Source organism: Oryctolagus cuniculus, chromosome 1 (assembly GCF_964237555.1).
Source record: "Oryctolagus cuniculus chromosome 1, mOryCun1.1, whole genome shotgun sequence".
Lineage (NCBI taxonomy): Eukaryota > Metazoa > Chordata > Mammalia > Lagomorpha > Leporidae > Oryctolagus > Oryctolagus cuniculus.
In genome coordinates, this window is record NC_091432.1 from 8,964,393 (window position 1) to 8,978,963 (window position 14,571).

General features: G+C 51.2%; 1 protein-coding gene across 2 annotated transcripts; it reads left to right on the forward strand.

The window, feature by feature from the left end:
* Positions 1 to 623: 623 nt before the first annotated feature.
* Positions 624 to 13,807, forward strand: TUT1 (terminal uridylyl transferase 1, U6 snRNA-specific). Of its 2 annotated transcripts, none has more exons than XM_008274375.4 (9): positions 624 to 841; positions 2,098 to 2,288; positions 6,427 to 6,742; positions 6,923 to 7,023; positions 10,598 to 11,067; positions 11,640 to 11,749; positions 11,892 to 12,002; positions 12,157 to 12,249; positions 12,620 to 13,807. In XM_008274375.4, the coding sequence occupies exons 1-9, from the start codon at positions 760 to 762 to the stop codon at positions 13,762 to 13,764; spliced, it is 2,619 nt and encodes an 872-aa protein (XP_008272597.2). In that variant the 5' UTR covers positions 624 to 759; the 3' UTR covers positions 13,765 to 13,807. The 2 variants fall into 2 exon arrangements, with proteins under 2 accessions (XP_008272597.2, XP_017206032.2); XM_017350543.3 differs by lacking the exon at positions 624 to 841 and adding an exon at positions 1,045 to 1,169.
* Positions 13,808 to 14,571: the final 764 nt, after the last annotated feature.

Here is a 14,571-nt window from a genome sequence, read left to right on the forward strand (position 1 = left end):
GCGTCCTTACTCAGCTGCCGCCCTAGTCGGTTCTGTCCCACTTCCGAAGTGGGCTCTGACGCCTCCTGAGCACCCTGCACACAGCCCACTAACGGCGCAAGGAGCAAGCCCGGCTCGCTGGGACCGCAGCGATCTGGCCGTCGGTTCGCGGAGTCCGGAAAGTGTCCAGTGCGGGCGGAGCCCCTCAACCGGGGCTAGAAAGCAGTCGTGGGACCTTCGTTTTGCGGGAGGAGCCGGGGTGGAGGGAGAGAAGAAAGGCCCTGAAGGGGCTGGCAGTCTTGGGACAGCCCTGGAGTCAGCGGAGGTAAAGACGGGACTGAGGGGACAGCTGCGGGAGTCTCTGCTACTGCCCGGTGGAGAAGCGCGCGGCGCAGCCGGCCCGCGACCACTGGCCAAGAGGCGACTGGCCGCCGGTCGGGGAGCCAGCCTGACGCAAGCCGCCGCCTACCTTTGTGGCTGCTGTTTTGAATATTCACGATCCTTTGGGCCAATCAACGCCTGAGTAGCTCGGAGCTCGCCAATCGGCTTACCGCCTGCCGATGAGCGTCGTCGCCGGGCGGCTTTTTCCCCACCCCGGACTGGAAACGGAACCAGGAGTGGAAGGAGCTCGGTTTCCGGGGGAGTGTGCTCCTCGCGATTGACCGTCACTTCCCATCCGGTTGGCGGAAGTGGCTTGCGAGCGCGCTGGGAACCGGCGAAGCGGATCCGGCGGTGGCGGAGGCGGATCCGGCGGTGTTCCGTCGGCGCCGGAGGGTCGCGATGGCGGCGGTGGATTCGGATGTCGAATCGCTGCCGCGCGGGGGTTTCCGCTGCTGCCTCTGCCACATTACTACAGCCAACCGTAAGCGGTGGCTAGTGAGGGTGGTGGTGGTGGTGGTGGTGGGCTTCTGCCTGTGGATCCTAGCCAAAGTTAGGGTAGTGTAGACCATAGTTCCTCTGCAGTCAGCGGTAGGGTCGCTCACCCCCTTTTTCACTCTGCACGTCCGAGAGAATTAGAGAGCCGGGGACGGCTCCACCACGCTACACCCTTCTTTCCCAGTATAGGAAATCGCGCCGAAAGTTTCCCCGAACGTCTGCCCTGTGCCTGGTACTCTGCTGGGCTCTAAGGGGTGGGTGAGTGGGGAGAGGTGGTTCACTACCCAGAGATGGACGAGCTCAGTGCTCCGCAGGTATGTTTGGAGAGCTGCGGGGTCACAGACAGGGCGGTGATTGAGTCTGGGAAGCCCTAGAGGGGACCCACCCAACGGCGGGATGGGCGAACCAGCATGGCACGAATAACTGGAGAAGAGGTACCGGTGGGGAAGAGGCAGGAGGTGGGGTTGGCAAGGTAGACAGCGTCCTTGTATGATGGCGCAAGGGGCGCCGGGAGACCTCAAATTGTACCTGAAGTATGAGTCAGAGCTAACCTAAACAAGGTCTTCATTTTCTTTGTGAATGGTACTACCACTGTTTGTCCAGTAAGGCAAGGTAGAAACCCAGGTCTTCTCTGGCCCCACCTGGTTCGGTGACAGCAAGCAGCTGATTCATAATAAACATAGCAGCTTATTCCCCCACATTTACCATGTACCAGACTCTGCCAAGCACTGCATATGAATAACACCCGTGTAGTAGGTACTATTATTGTCTCCATTTTACATCTTGGGAAACTGATGAGCAAGGCATTAACGCCTCAGCTTGACAGCTTGGATTTGAACTTGAGCCGTGTGATTTCAGATCCTGCACTTGCAATCACTGTAACATGCCCAGAGACAATCCAGGAGGATCCTTCAGCCATTAGTTCTTCTAAATAGGGCCTGAAGGAGTTACCTGTCAATTTTTATTTATTTATTTTTTCCCTTTTGCTGGTGTTGCTTTACCTTGGCATATATATGGTTTAAGAACTAGTGATAATGTATCTGGTTCCCTTGGAAACCATTTAAAGGATGCATGATACAGACAAATGGACAAGAGAGAACTGTGAAAGCAGCTGGGGCTTTGTTATTCACAGGCCACACTGTGGCTTGGAAAGATGGTAGGATTTACACAGGCAGAGAGCAAAGGCAGGAGGGCAGGTGCTGATAGTGAATCGTATGTGTGTGTCTCTCACTTGTCTTGCAGGACCCAGCTTAGAAGCCCATTTGGGAGGCCGGAAGCACCGGCACCTGGTAGAACTACGAGCTGCCAGAAAGGCCCAGGGACTTCGAAGTGTGTTTGTCAGTGGATTTCCCAGGGATGTGGATTCTGCTCAGCTCTCTGAGTACTTCCAGGCATTTGGACCTGTGGCCAGTATCGTCATGGACAAGGACAAGGTAGAGAGAGTGACTCTAGGGTTTAAGAATGAATCAGGTGTGCCACATACCGAGAGGGACAAGAGAGAGAAACCAGCAGCCTGTTTGGACTGCTTCCTGATGTGACCTTGTCTTGGTGGACACCATTGGGCTACTTTGACTTGATGAGCTTCTCCTACCTTCACATCCTGCTCCCTGCCCCTGGGTTTTATTTCATCAGGGTTGGTCACTGGGGGACTTGTCTGTCATCTACTTCTTCAGCTAATGTTTTGTTCAGCAATTAGTTATTCATTGCTAACTTTTAGTAGGCACTGTCTCAGGGCTGCATTCTGAGTAGTGAATGGGATAGATGTGGGCCTGCTCACATGAACGTCCAGTCTAGGTGAGAAAGTAGATAGTTCAGTGGGTAATTATAGTGAACGTTGGTGCTTAAACACAGCATTACCAATGGAGGATCAAATGCACAAGAAGCCAGCTCATAAACTGGTTGGCAGCTTATTAACTTACATTAATAGGTACTGAGGTTATGAGGTCAGAGCTCTGTCTCAGACAGTGTTCATTTTTTGTGGTTCTTTTTGTCTTGATTCCCTGATTTAAAAAAATGGTTATTTTTTATCTACTTGAAAGGCAAAAAAGAGATAAAAGAGAGATTTTCCATCTGCTGGTTTACTCTCCAAATATCTACCAGAGCTGGACTTCGCTAAAGTCAGGAGCCAGGAGTTCTATTCGGGTCTCCCGCCTGGGTGGCGGGGCTCAAACACTTGAGCCATCATCTGCTGCCTCCCAGGGTGCATTAGCAGGAAGCTGGATCTGAAGTGGAGCAGCTGGAGCTTGAAGCAGTCACTCTGATGTGGGATGTGGGAGTCCCAAGCACAGGCCTAACTCTATATGCCAGGTGGACCTTTTCATTACTGTACCTTTAGTTATCTGAAAAAAACTCACTGTTGTGTTGTTGGTCACATTGTGATTCTGAGGCTGCACTGTGGGTATGTAGGTGTGGCTTGGGTGATCCCAAATATCCTTAAGCAGCCTAGGCCCTTCTTTTAGGTTCGGGGTGGGTGGGCTGGTTTTTGTTAGGACTGTATTGAGTAACTCTACTACAAATGGCTTAAAAATAATCTAGCTTTTCTCATGTAACCAATAATCCAGACCTTGGCAGTCCTGGGTTGTGCAGTTTTCCTGCTGCTCTGTCATTATTATTGGCACACGGTTCTTACCTCATAGTTGTGCAACTGCTGCTTACCCATCTTTAGGCCGAAGGAGGCAGGTTGAAGAGTATGATGTAGAAGGCCAGTGCCAGCTGAGTGTAACTCCCACTTTTTTTTTTTTTTTAATTTCTGAGGAAAAACTTTCTCCAGAGGGCTTTTCCCCGTGTTATAGGCAAGCTTGGGAAATTAAGCATTTTTAGCGGGCAGTTTGCCTCTCAGCAAAATCAGGGTTTTGTTAGTAAGGAGGAAACGAGAACGTGTATTTGATGGGTACTTGGCAGTGTCTGCCCCAGGTTACTTCTTTGGGAAGTTCAGTGACCTTGTGTTTGTTGATAACTTATTTAATTTGCAATTAATGATCTTGTCCTGAAGTTAAACCTCAAGTTTCTGAGGGTTCTAATTATTATAACAATGATGATTAAAATTTTTCCATAATTACTATGCACCAATTATGTACTAAGTATTTTACACACACTATCTCATTTAATTTCCACCATTCTTGAAAAAAAAAATCATCAGTGAGAAGTTGGGCATTTGGAAGTTTAAGGTCTTACTTAGGGGGGCCAGCGCTGTGGCGCAGTGGGTTAAAGCCCTGTCCTGAAGCGCTGGCATCCCATGTGGGTGCCGATTCTAGTCCCGGCTGCTCTTCTTCCCATCCAGCTCTCTGCTATGGCCTGGAATAGCAGATGGCCCAAGTCGTTGGGCCCCTGCACCTGCGTGGGAGACCCAAAGAAGCTCCTGGCTCCTGGCTTTGGATCAGCTCAGTTCCAGCCATTGCGGCCATCTGTGGTGTGAACCAGCAGATGGAAGACCTTTCTCTCTGTCTCTACCTCTCTCTGTAACTCTGTCTTTCAAATAAATAAAATAAATCTTTTTAAAACAAAAAAGATCCTACTTAGGAAGCAGTGACAAGTACTTAGTGTCTTGGAGTTAATTTCCTAACTTGTAAAATGAAAATAACAATATATATATATTTTTAAGATTTATTTATTTATTTGAAAGTCAGAGCTACACAGAGAGAGGAGAGGCAGAGAGAGAGAGAGGTCCTCCACCTGATGGTTCACTCCCCAGTTGGCCGCAATGGCCGGACCCGTGCTGATCCGAAGCCAGGAGCCAGGAGCTTCTTCCAGGTCTCCCATGGGGGTGCAGGGGCCCAAGGACTTTGGCCACAGCAGAGAGCCAGATCGGAAGTCGAGCAGCCAGGTCTCGAACCGGCACCCACATGGAATGCCGGTGCCCTAGGCCAGGGCATTAACCTGCTATGCCACAGCACCGACACCAACAATATATACCTTATAGGAGGCTTAGGAGCCTTTGAGATAGTTTATGTGAACTTCTGGCTTTATAATGAGCATTCAACGAATGGTAGCTCTAGCTGAGGCAGGTGGTGTTGAGAGGAGAAGAATGTTGAGGGCAGTTGCTTCTGGGTCTGCTAATTCTGGCTTCCCTGATGCTGTCAGGTTCTTGAGAGAAAGGTGCACAAGGACAAGGATAGGCAAAGGGACAGCTAATTTCTTTCTTATTTTTTTTTAAAAAGATTTATTTATTTATTTGAAAAAGAGATCTTCCATCTGCTGGTTGATTCCCCCGAATGGCCGCAACAGCCAGGTCTATGTCAAGCCAAAGGCAGGAGCCAGGAACTCCATCTAGGTTTCCCACAAGTAGTCGGGCCATCTTCTGCAGCCTTTCTTGACAGGTTAGCAGGAAGCTGGATCAGAATTAGAGCAGCCATGGCTTGAAACAAGCACTCCAGTATGGGAAGCCTTTTGCAAGTTGGGGCCATAACCCACTGGGCCACCACATCAGCCCTGACACCTAGTTTCTAGCTGGAGCTTTGGTTGCAAACTTGATGCTGAAGTGCAGGCTGGTGATTCTGCTAAGACTTGCCTAGGCAGGTCCAAAGAGTGGTTTGTCCTTGGCTTCACTTTCGTTCTTTGCTCTGACATAAGGGTAGATGTAAGTGTAGGGTTGGTAGCTTTCCTTTCTTAAAAATTTGAGAATCTTACACAGCATAAAATATACAATTCAGTGAGCAGGCATTGTGATGCAGAGGGTTAATCTGCTGATTGGGACACCTGTATCCCATGTCAGAGTACTGGTTCACATTCTGCCTGCTCTGCTTCCAGTCCACTGCTTCTCCCTGCTAATGCTTCTGGGAAAGCAGTGGAAGGTGGCCTGACTGCTTGGGCCTCTGCCACCCATGTGGGTGACCTGGATGGAGCTCCAGACTCCTGGCTTCGGCCCGGCCCAAGCCTTGGCTGTTGCAGCCATTTTGGGGTAAAGCAGTAGATGGAAGATCTCCCTCTGCCTTTCAAAAAATAATAAAAAATAAACTTTTTTTTTTAGAAAACAAAAGTTAGGGAGTAGATATTAGTATCTCCTGTGAAATGATAAAACTGGGAAGAGTAGGGGATGATAAAATAGGCAAAATGGGATTTTCAGAGGCAGATTAGGGTGACAGAAATGTGTTGGTTAAGAGTGAGGGAGAGAATTGTTTTTCTTTTTTTAAAATTTATTTATTTGAAAGGCAGAGTTACAGAGAGGTAGAAAGAGAGAGGAGAGGAGAGAGAGAGAGGGGTCTTCTAGCCGCTGTTTCACTCCCCAAAAACCCTAATGGCTGGAGCTGGGCCAATCCAAAGCCAGCTTCTTTTGGGTCTCCCATGCAGGGGCCCAAGGACTTGGACCATCTTCTACTGTTTTCCCAGGCCATAGCAGAGAGCTGGATTGGAAGTGGAGCAGCCGGGACTTGAGCTAGTGCCCAGAGGGGATGGTAGCACTGTAGCAGCGGCTTTACCCATTGTACCACAGCTCGGCCCTGAGAGAATTGCTTTTCTAAATATGTTCCCTATTAATGAAAGCATCATCAAGATAGTATTCCCATGTATGAGGTATTCCACTGCTGCACCACAGGTTTGAATTTTTGGTCCAAACCGTCATGCTTTCTCTGCTAGGGAGTGTTTGCCATCGTGGAGATGGGGGACGTGAGTGCTCGGGAGGCTGTATTGTCACAGTCCCAGCACAGCCTGGGAGGACACCGCCTGCGCGTCCGGCCACGGGAGCAGAAGGAGTTCCAGAGCCCAGCCTCCAAATCCCCCAAGGGAGCAGCCCCTGACAGTCAGCACCTGGCCAAGGCACTGGCTGAAGCCCCAGATGTGGGGGCACAGATGGTAAAGCTCGTGGGGCTGAGGGAGCTGTCTGAGGCCGAGCGACAGCTTCGGAGCCTGGTGGTGGCCCTGATGCAGGAGGTTTTCACGGAGTTCTTCCCGGGTAAGTCACCTCCGCGACTGTGTCCGAAGCCTCCTGTCCTTCCCTCCTCAGTGTCTGCATCCCGGTGTCACAGCTGGAGGTGTTTACCTGACTGCTCTTCCTCCTGGGCACTCCTTTATGGTCTTCCACCCCTGCTCCTCCCTAATGTTTCTTGACCTTTATTCTCTGCTCGGCACCCAGGCTGTGTGGTCCATCCTTTTGGCTCTTCCATAAACAGCTTTGATGTCCATGGCTGTGATCTTGACCTGTTCTTGGATCTGGGTGACATGGAAGAACCTCAGGTGAGTGACGAGGGGGCAGCTGGGAAGAGGCAGTGAGAATGGTCATGTGACAGTGGGCCTTAGTTTCTCATCTGCAAAATGGGTATAATAGGACCTCTCTGAAAAGGTTATTGCAATTGGAGGAATGTGAATATGGTTAGGCATTAGTTAGGATGAAAATGAATTGACACAGAATAGATGACAGTTATAAGAAGAAATCTGCCTCTGAAAATCTCATTTTCTCTATTTTATTGTCTCCGTCATTTCATAGGTTGTACTATGATGTACCACGTTTCTTTCTTTTTTTTTTTTTTTTTTAAAGATTTATTTATTTTGGGTCTGGTGCTGTAGTGTAGTAGGCTAAGCCTCTGCTTGTGGTGCAGGCATCCTGTATGGGCACCGGTTTGTGTCCTAGTGGCTCTTCTGATCCAGCTCTTTGCTGATGGCTTGGGAAAGCAGTGGAAGATGGCCCAAGTGCTTGGGCCCCTGCACCCACGTGGGAAACCCAGAAGAAGCTCCTAGCTCCTGGCTTTGGATTCGGCCGGCTCTGGCCATTGTGGCCGTTTGGGGAGTAAACCAGTGGATGGAAGACCTTTCTCTCTGTCTATAACTCTACCTTTCAAATAAATAAAGAGTTACATAGCCAAAGATCTTCTAACCACTGGTTCACTCCTCAGATGACAACAGCCAGTGCTGAGACAGGCTGAAGCCAGGAGTCAGGAGCTTTATCCAAGTCTCCTACATGGGTGGCAGGGGCCCAACCACTTGGGCCATCCTCCGCTGCTCTTCCCAGGCCATTTGCAGGGAGGTGGATCAGAAGTAGAGCAGCCAGAAGATAAATAGGTACCCATGTGAGATGTCAGTGTGGGAGACAGTAGCTTTACCCTCTATGCTACAATGCTTGCTCCTGTTTCTTTTAAAACATGTTTGTTTATTCATTTTTATTTATTTTAAACAGCAATTTCAAAGTGGTATATACACTATCTTATTTTGGAAAAAAATATATAGTAAAAGGATACACAATAAGGTGATTTAGGAGTTTTTTTTTTTTTAAGGTTTTATTATTTGAGAGGTAGAGCTACAGACAGATGGAGAGACAGAGAGAAAGGCTTTCCATACACTGGTTCACTCCCCAAAAATGCCCTCAATGGCCGGAGTTGGGCTGGTCAGGAGCTAGGAGCTAGGAGTCAGGAGCTTCTTCTGGGTCTCTCACATAGGTAAAGGGGCTCAAGCACTTGGGCTGTCTTTCACTGCTTTCCCAGGCCACAAGCAGAGAGCTGGATCGGAAGTGGAGCAGCCAGGACATGAACCAGTGTCTGTATGGGACGCTGGTGCTGCAGGCAGAGACCTAGCTTGGTGTACCATAGTGCTGGCCCCGGGAATTATTTTAAATTTATTTTTATAATAATTATTTTTTCCTTCAAAGATTCATTTATATGTCTGAAAGAGAGAGAGAGAGATCTTCCATCCACTGGTTCACTCCTCAAATGGTTGCAATGGTCAGGGTGGGGCCAGGTTGAAGCCAGGATCCATCACGTCTCCCACATGGGTGCAGGGACTCGAGGACTTGGGCCATCTTCCTCTGCCTTCTCTGGGTGCATTAGCAGGAGCTAGATGGGAGGCAGAGCAGCCGGGACATAAACTGGCACCCATATGGGATGCAGGTACTGCAGACAGCAGCTTAACCCACTGTGCCACAGCACTGAACTCTGTTTTATTTTTTAAAGATTTATTTTATGTATTTGAAAGGCAGAGTGACAGAAAGAGGGAAAGGCAGAGAAAGATCTCCCACTTATTGGTTCACTCAACAAATGGGCCAGGCTGAAGCCAGGAGCCAGGAACTTCATCTGGGTCTCCCACATGGGTGGTAAGGACCCAAGTACTTGGGTCATTTTCCACTGCTTTCTCAGGTGCATTAGCGAGAAGCTGGATCGAAAGCAGAGTAGTTAGAACTCCAAGCTGTACTCAGATATGGGATGCAGGCCTCCTAAGCAGCTAGTTTAACTCATGGTGCCACAGTGACTATCCCTACTTAACTGTATTTTCTTCTAAGATCAGATGAAATCAGGCACATTCAGGGTGGTATGGCCATAGAGAACCTGTATTTTCTAGCATGTAATGTACAGATTGTCTTTGGAATAGGAAAGGTTTATTATTTTTTAAAATAGTCTTTATTTTTTAGAGCAATTTTAGATTCACAGAAAACTGAGCAGAAAGTGAAGTTCCATAGACCTTCTGCCCCAACAAAAGGTGTTATTTTTTTTAAAAAGACATTTGTTTTGTCATTCTCTGTATACGTGCATGCACACACACATTGTCCTTTATGAATCATTTGAGAGGTTGCATTATAACGTATAACCTAAGAATCAAAGCGTTCTAGTGTGTTACGACAGTGTAGTTATCAAGTGGGGGAGATAATACACTGGCTCAAGTGTACAACTTTCCAAGACTACAGTGCATACGCAGTTGTGTCAGCTGTCCCAGCAGTGGACTGCTGTGTCTTTTTAGTCTTCATAATCTGTAGTAGTTCCTCTGCCTTTCTTTGTCTTTTGTGACAATGACATTTTTGCAGAATATAAACCATTTATGAGATTAAAGGTTATCTTAAGAAAGGGTTGCTGTTGCGTGGGTATTTGCCATAGCAGTTAAGGAAACACTTAGGATGCCTGCATCTCATATTGCAGTACCTGTGTTCAAGTCCTAGCTCCACTTCCAAGTCCAACTTCTTCTTCTTCTTCTTCTTCTTTTTTTTTTTTTTTGACAGGCAGAGTGGACAGTGAGAGAGAGAGACAGAGAGAAAGGTCTTCCTTTGCCGTTGGTTCACCCTCCAATGGCCGCCGCGGCCAGTGCGCTGCGGCCGGCGCACCGCGCTGATCCGATGGCAGGAGCCAGGAGCCAGGTGCTTTTCCTGGTCTCCCATGGGGTGCAGGGCCCAATCACCTGGGCCATCCTCCACTGCACTCCCGGGCCACAGCAGAGGGCTGGCCTGGAAGAGGGGCAACCGGGACAGAATCCGGGGCCCTGACCGGGACTAGAACCCGGTCTGCCGGCGCCACAAGGTGGAGGATTACTTCTTCTTCTTTTTTTTTTTTTAAAGATTTATTTATTTATTTGAAAGGCAAAGTTACAGAGAGAGTGCTCTGTCTGCTCCTCATTTGGGCCACAATAGCTGGGGCTGGGCCAGGCTGAAGCCAGAACTTCATCTGGGTCTCTCACATGGGTGCAAGGGGCTCAACTACTTTGGCTACCTGTCACTGCTTTCCCAGATCCATTAGCAGGGAGCTGGATTCGAAGTGGAGCAGCTGAAACTCCCAACTGGTGCCTGTGTGGGGTGCCGACATCACAGGCAGTGGCTTTACCTACTACACCACAACGCCAGCCTCTTGGGTAGAGTTCTTGGTTCCTGGCTTCAGCCTGGCACAGTCCTGGCTATTGCAGCCATTTGAGGAGTGTACCAGTGGAGGGAAGAGCTCTGACTCTCTGTCTCTCCCTCCCTCGCTGTACTCTGCCTAATAAGTAGTAATATTTAGTATCTTGGGGATGGGGATGTCAGTAGACAGCAGGAGGGGCATTCATTCAGCTCTCTTGTCCACAGCCAGTCCCAAAGACTCCAGAATCTCCATCCCTGGACTCAGCCCTTGCTTCCCCACTGGATCCTCAAGCCCTGGCCTGCACCCCGGCCTCTCCTCCAGACTCTCCGCCTCCGAATTCTCCCCAGGATTCTGAAGCTCTGGACTTTGAAATGCCTTCCTCTTCCCTGGCGCCCCAGACTCCGGACTCTGCTTTGGCCTCCGAGACCCTCGCCTCTCCCCAGTCCCTGTCTCCAGCCTCACCACCACAGGAGGACAGGGGCGAGGGGGACCTGGGGAAGGCCCTGGAACTAGCAGAATCCCTAAAGGGAGAGAAAACAGAGGGGGCAGCAATGCTGGAGCTGGTGGGATCCATTCTCCGGGGGTGTGTCCCTGGGGTGTACCGAGTCCAGACTGTGCCCTCTGCCCGGCGCCCTGTGGTCAAGTTTTGCCATCGGCCTTCAGGACTCCATGGTGACGTCTCCCTCAGTAATCGGTACCTTTGTCTTGGGGAGGTTGTGGTTGGGGAAGGCCAGTGGAGAATTCTGGGGTGTATGAGTAGTGGGAAGCTCCTCTCCCTGTGCAGTCTTGAGTGTTTTCTTGTTTGTTCCCATCCTTTCTGCCACTTATCTTCTCCTATCTGGCTTCTGTTCAATGTTTGCAAAGTGCATTCTTTGGAATGCTATTTTTTAAGGGATGCAGAAAAGAGTTCATGGCTGAATAAATTCGGGCAATGCTAAGTTAAATGCAGATAGGTTTCTCCTTCCCCTCTCTCTTCCCTTTCTATTCTTCCATTTTTCTTTCTTTTCCTTCCTTTTGCTTGTTAAAGGGTCTGAGCAGTCGCACGCTCCATGAATGTCAGGGTAGGCAAAGAGCACGTAGTGCTTTCCAAGCTCATTTGACCTACTTTGCACATTCTCACAAGACCAGCATTTCAGCAATGCCTTGGGAAACCTGTGTTTGGTCTTATTCCAGCAGGCCTCAGTGACACAGGTCTGGAATGAGTACTGGGAGTAATGGGTTTCGAGAGTTCCTAAGCCCTAACGTGCAGTCTCCCCTTTATCCCAGGCTGGCCCTGCACAACTCTCGATTCCTGAGTCTCTGCTCTGAGCTGGATGAGCGAGTGCGGCCCCTGGTGTACACCATCCGCTGCTGGGCTCAGGGCAGAGGGCTGTCGGGTGAGTGTGAATTGGTGTCCAGATGAAGGCAGGGATTCAGAAGGAAAAGGGAGGAAGGTATGGGAACCAGGGCTGAGGAAACTGCCAAGGAGAGGCCCAGAGACACCTTTTGTCTAACTGGAATTCTTGATTATTTACCCAGGAAGTGGCCCCCTTCTCAATAACTACGCCTTGACCTTGCTCGTGATCTATTTCCTTCAGACCAGGGACCCTCCTGTGTTGCCCACTGTGTCTCAGCTCACTCAGAAAGCAGGTATTAAGGCCCAGCCTCTACCCTTCCTGCTTCATCAGCTTCATCTCTCTTCTTCATCGTAGCCAGATACACTATCTCTGGTGCATCCCCATTTCTAAGCCCGCCCCTAATCTTGCTGCTTCCAGATTGTCCCTTACCTCTTTCACTTTGACAGGTGAGGAGGAACAGGTAGAAGTTGATGGCTGGGACTGTAGCTTCCCCAGGGATGCCTCAAGACTGGAGCCCAGCGCCAATGTGGAACCCATCGGTGAGTCTGGGGAGCCTGCATGAGGACTAGTAATGATGCTCCTCTCAATCATAGGTGACTTAGGTCACACTTACCGTGTGGCTGGCATGGTTTTCACAACAGCCCTGGGGTTGGCTAATATTGTCATTGCCATTTTACAGAGGAAGAAACCATGCCTTACAGCGATTAAGTGACTTGTCCAAGGTTACACTGTTAGCAAGGGCAAGAAGCAGCACTGGGGTGTGGGGAGGGAGGCGTGGCCCCTTGTTCACAGGGATCAGAGAAGTCTGGCTGCTTGGGACTCTTCTCAGGAAACGGCTCCCGTCAGGACCTGTGCGAGTCTCAATCCCAGCTCCGAAGTGACCTCTTATCCCCAATCTGCCTCCTTCAGGTTCCCTGCTAGCCCAGTTCTTCTCGTGCGTCTCTTCCTGGGATCTTCGTGGCTCACTGCTGTCCCTGAGGGAGGGTCAGGCACTGCCTGTGGCAGGGGGCCTGCCCTCTAAACTCTGGGAGGGTCTGCGCCTGGGCCCCATGAATCTCCAGGACCCCTTTGACCTGAGTCACAACGTTGCAGCCAACGTGACCAGCCGCGTGGCCGGGCGGCTGCAGAACTGCTGCCGAGCGGCAGCCAGTTACTGCCGAAGTCTCCAGTACCAGCACCGTTCCTCCCGGGGTCGGGACTGGGGTCTGCTCCCCCTTCTGCAGCCCAGCTCCCCAAGCTCCCTGCTGTCTGCGACGCCCATCCCCTTACCTCCTGCTCCCTTCCCCCAGCTCACTGCTGCCCTGGTCCAGGTGTTAAGGGAAGCACTGGGATGCCACATAGAACAGGGAACCAAGAGACCACGGTCAGAGGGAGGTGGGACTGAGGAGTCTCCCCAGGGAGGGACGAGCAAAAGGGTGAAACTAGATGCACAGAGGAGCTGTGAGGAGGGGCAAGAGGAGCAGCAAGGGCATGCAGGGGACCACAGTGAAGCTGGAGTGGAGGAGATGGTTATAGAGGCTGGAGAGACGGTGCAGGACTGGGTCATGCAGAGCCCTGGGCAGCCAGGGGAGCTGCCCCTGATGCCTGGAAAGCACCTGGCTGGGGGAGAAGGGCAGCGAGCTCTCACAGTACTAGCAGAGCAGAGGGCCAAGGGCCCTGAGGCAGCCCAAGAAGGGTCTCAGGGCGACACGGGGAAGGGGGCATCACTCCTCTCCTCAGTGAGCTGGCCCTGTGCCTTGTGGCACCGAGTGTGGCAGGGGCGGCGGCGTGCCCGGAGGCGCCTGCAGCAGCAAACCAAGGAAGCAGGTGGAGGTGGTGCTGGCACAGAAGCTGGGTGGCTGGCAACTGAGGCTCGGGTAACCCAGGAGCTGAGAGGACTGGGAAGTGAACCCAGGCTAGAAACTGACCCCCTCCTGACCTTCATCGTGTCTGCCTCCCAAGCTGACCAGACTCTCACTGTGACCCCTCTCCGGGATTCCCAGGGCCTGTTCCCTGACCTCTATCACTTCTTACAAGTTTTCCTCCCTCAAGCACTGCGAAATCTCCTCAAGTGAACATGGGCCATAGAGGGCAATAAAGCTGCTAGTTTAATACAAATACTCTCCAGTTTTCTCTGATTTTCTCCCGGTACTTTCCGCCTCCTTCTTGGGCTCTCCCACACCTTAATACAGCCCTCTCAGATCTGCCTTGTCTGACCCCGATCACCCTGGTCTTCCCACTTAGCACTGCCTGCAGGCACCTGGCAGAGTTCCCGAATGACCGTGCTTGCGGGCTTTGCAGCAAGTCTGCCTCCAGTGAGGCTGCTGCCCCGGGTTTACACGTGGTGTCAAAGCCGGAGATGTGGGTTCAGACCTCTTCCATTCTCGTTCTTCAACTGAGTAATAGATTTTCACACCGGAACATGGGTAAAAAGCAACCCAGCAGAATGCAGGCTCCGAAGCGGGTGGCAGGGCCCATGGCTGGGTTCTCCTGCGCCCCTGAACTGCTGCGGGTCAGAGGTCTGGTGTCCTTGTCGCAGTACCAGCATGCGGAGTTGCAAACTAGTGTCATGTGAGCGAACCTCACTCGGGCAGATGGTTTCAGACCCGAGCCCCTGTTACGTGTACATTCCTCTCTCAAGTCCAGAGCGGGAACAAAAGGAACCTCGCCAGCTCCCGCCTCCGCGCAGCTCTGGCTTCTCGGCCCCGTGAGCTTCGCGGGCGATGCGAGGGGCTGGCAGAACCTACCGTCAGGCCGCTTGCCGCAGGAAGGCGGGAGGGGTGCGCCTGCGGGAGCCGGCGCCGCACTGGGTGGGCCGCTGTGCCACGTAGCCGCGAAGGGGCGGCCCTGCTAGCCGGTTCTCACAGTTTCCCCGCCCCCGC

Coding starts and splice junctions, on each gene's coding strand:
- TUT1 (XM_008274375.4), top strand. CDS start 760: ATGGCGGCGGTGGATTCGGATGTCGAATCGCTGCCGCGCGGGGGTTTC. Junction 2,289..6,426: donor TCGTCATGGACAAGGACAAG/GTAGAGAGAGTG, acceptor TTTCTCTGCTAG/GGAGTGTTTGCCATCGTGGA. Junction 11,068..11,639: donor GACGTCTCCCTCAGTAATCG/GTACCTTTGTCT, acceptor CCTTTATCCCAG/GCTGGCCCTGCACAACTCTC.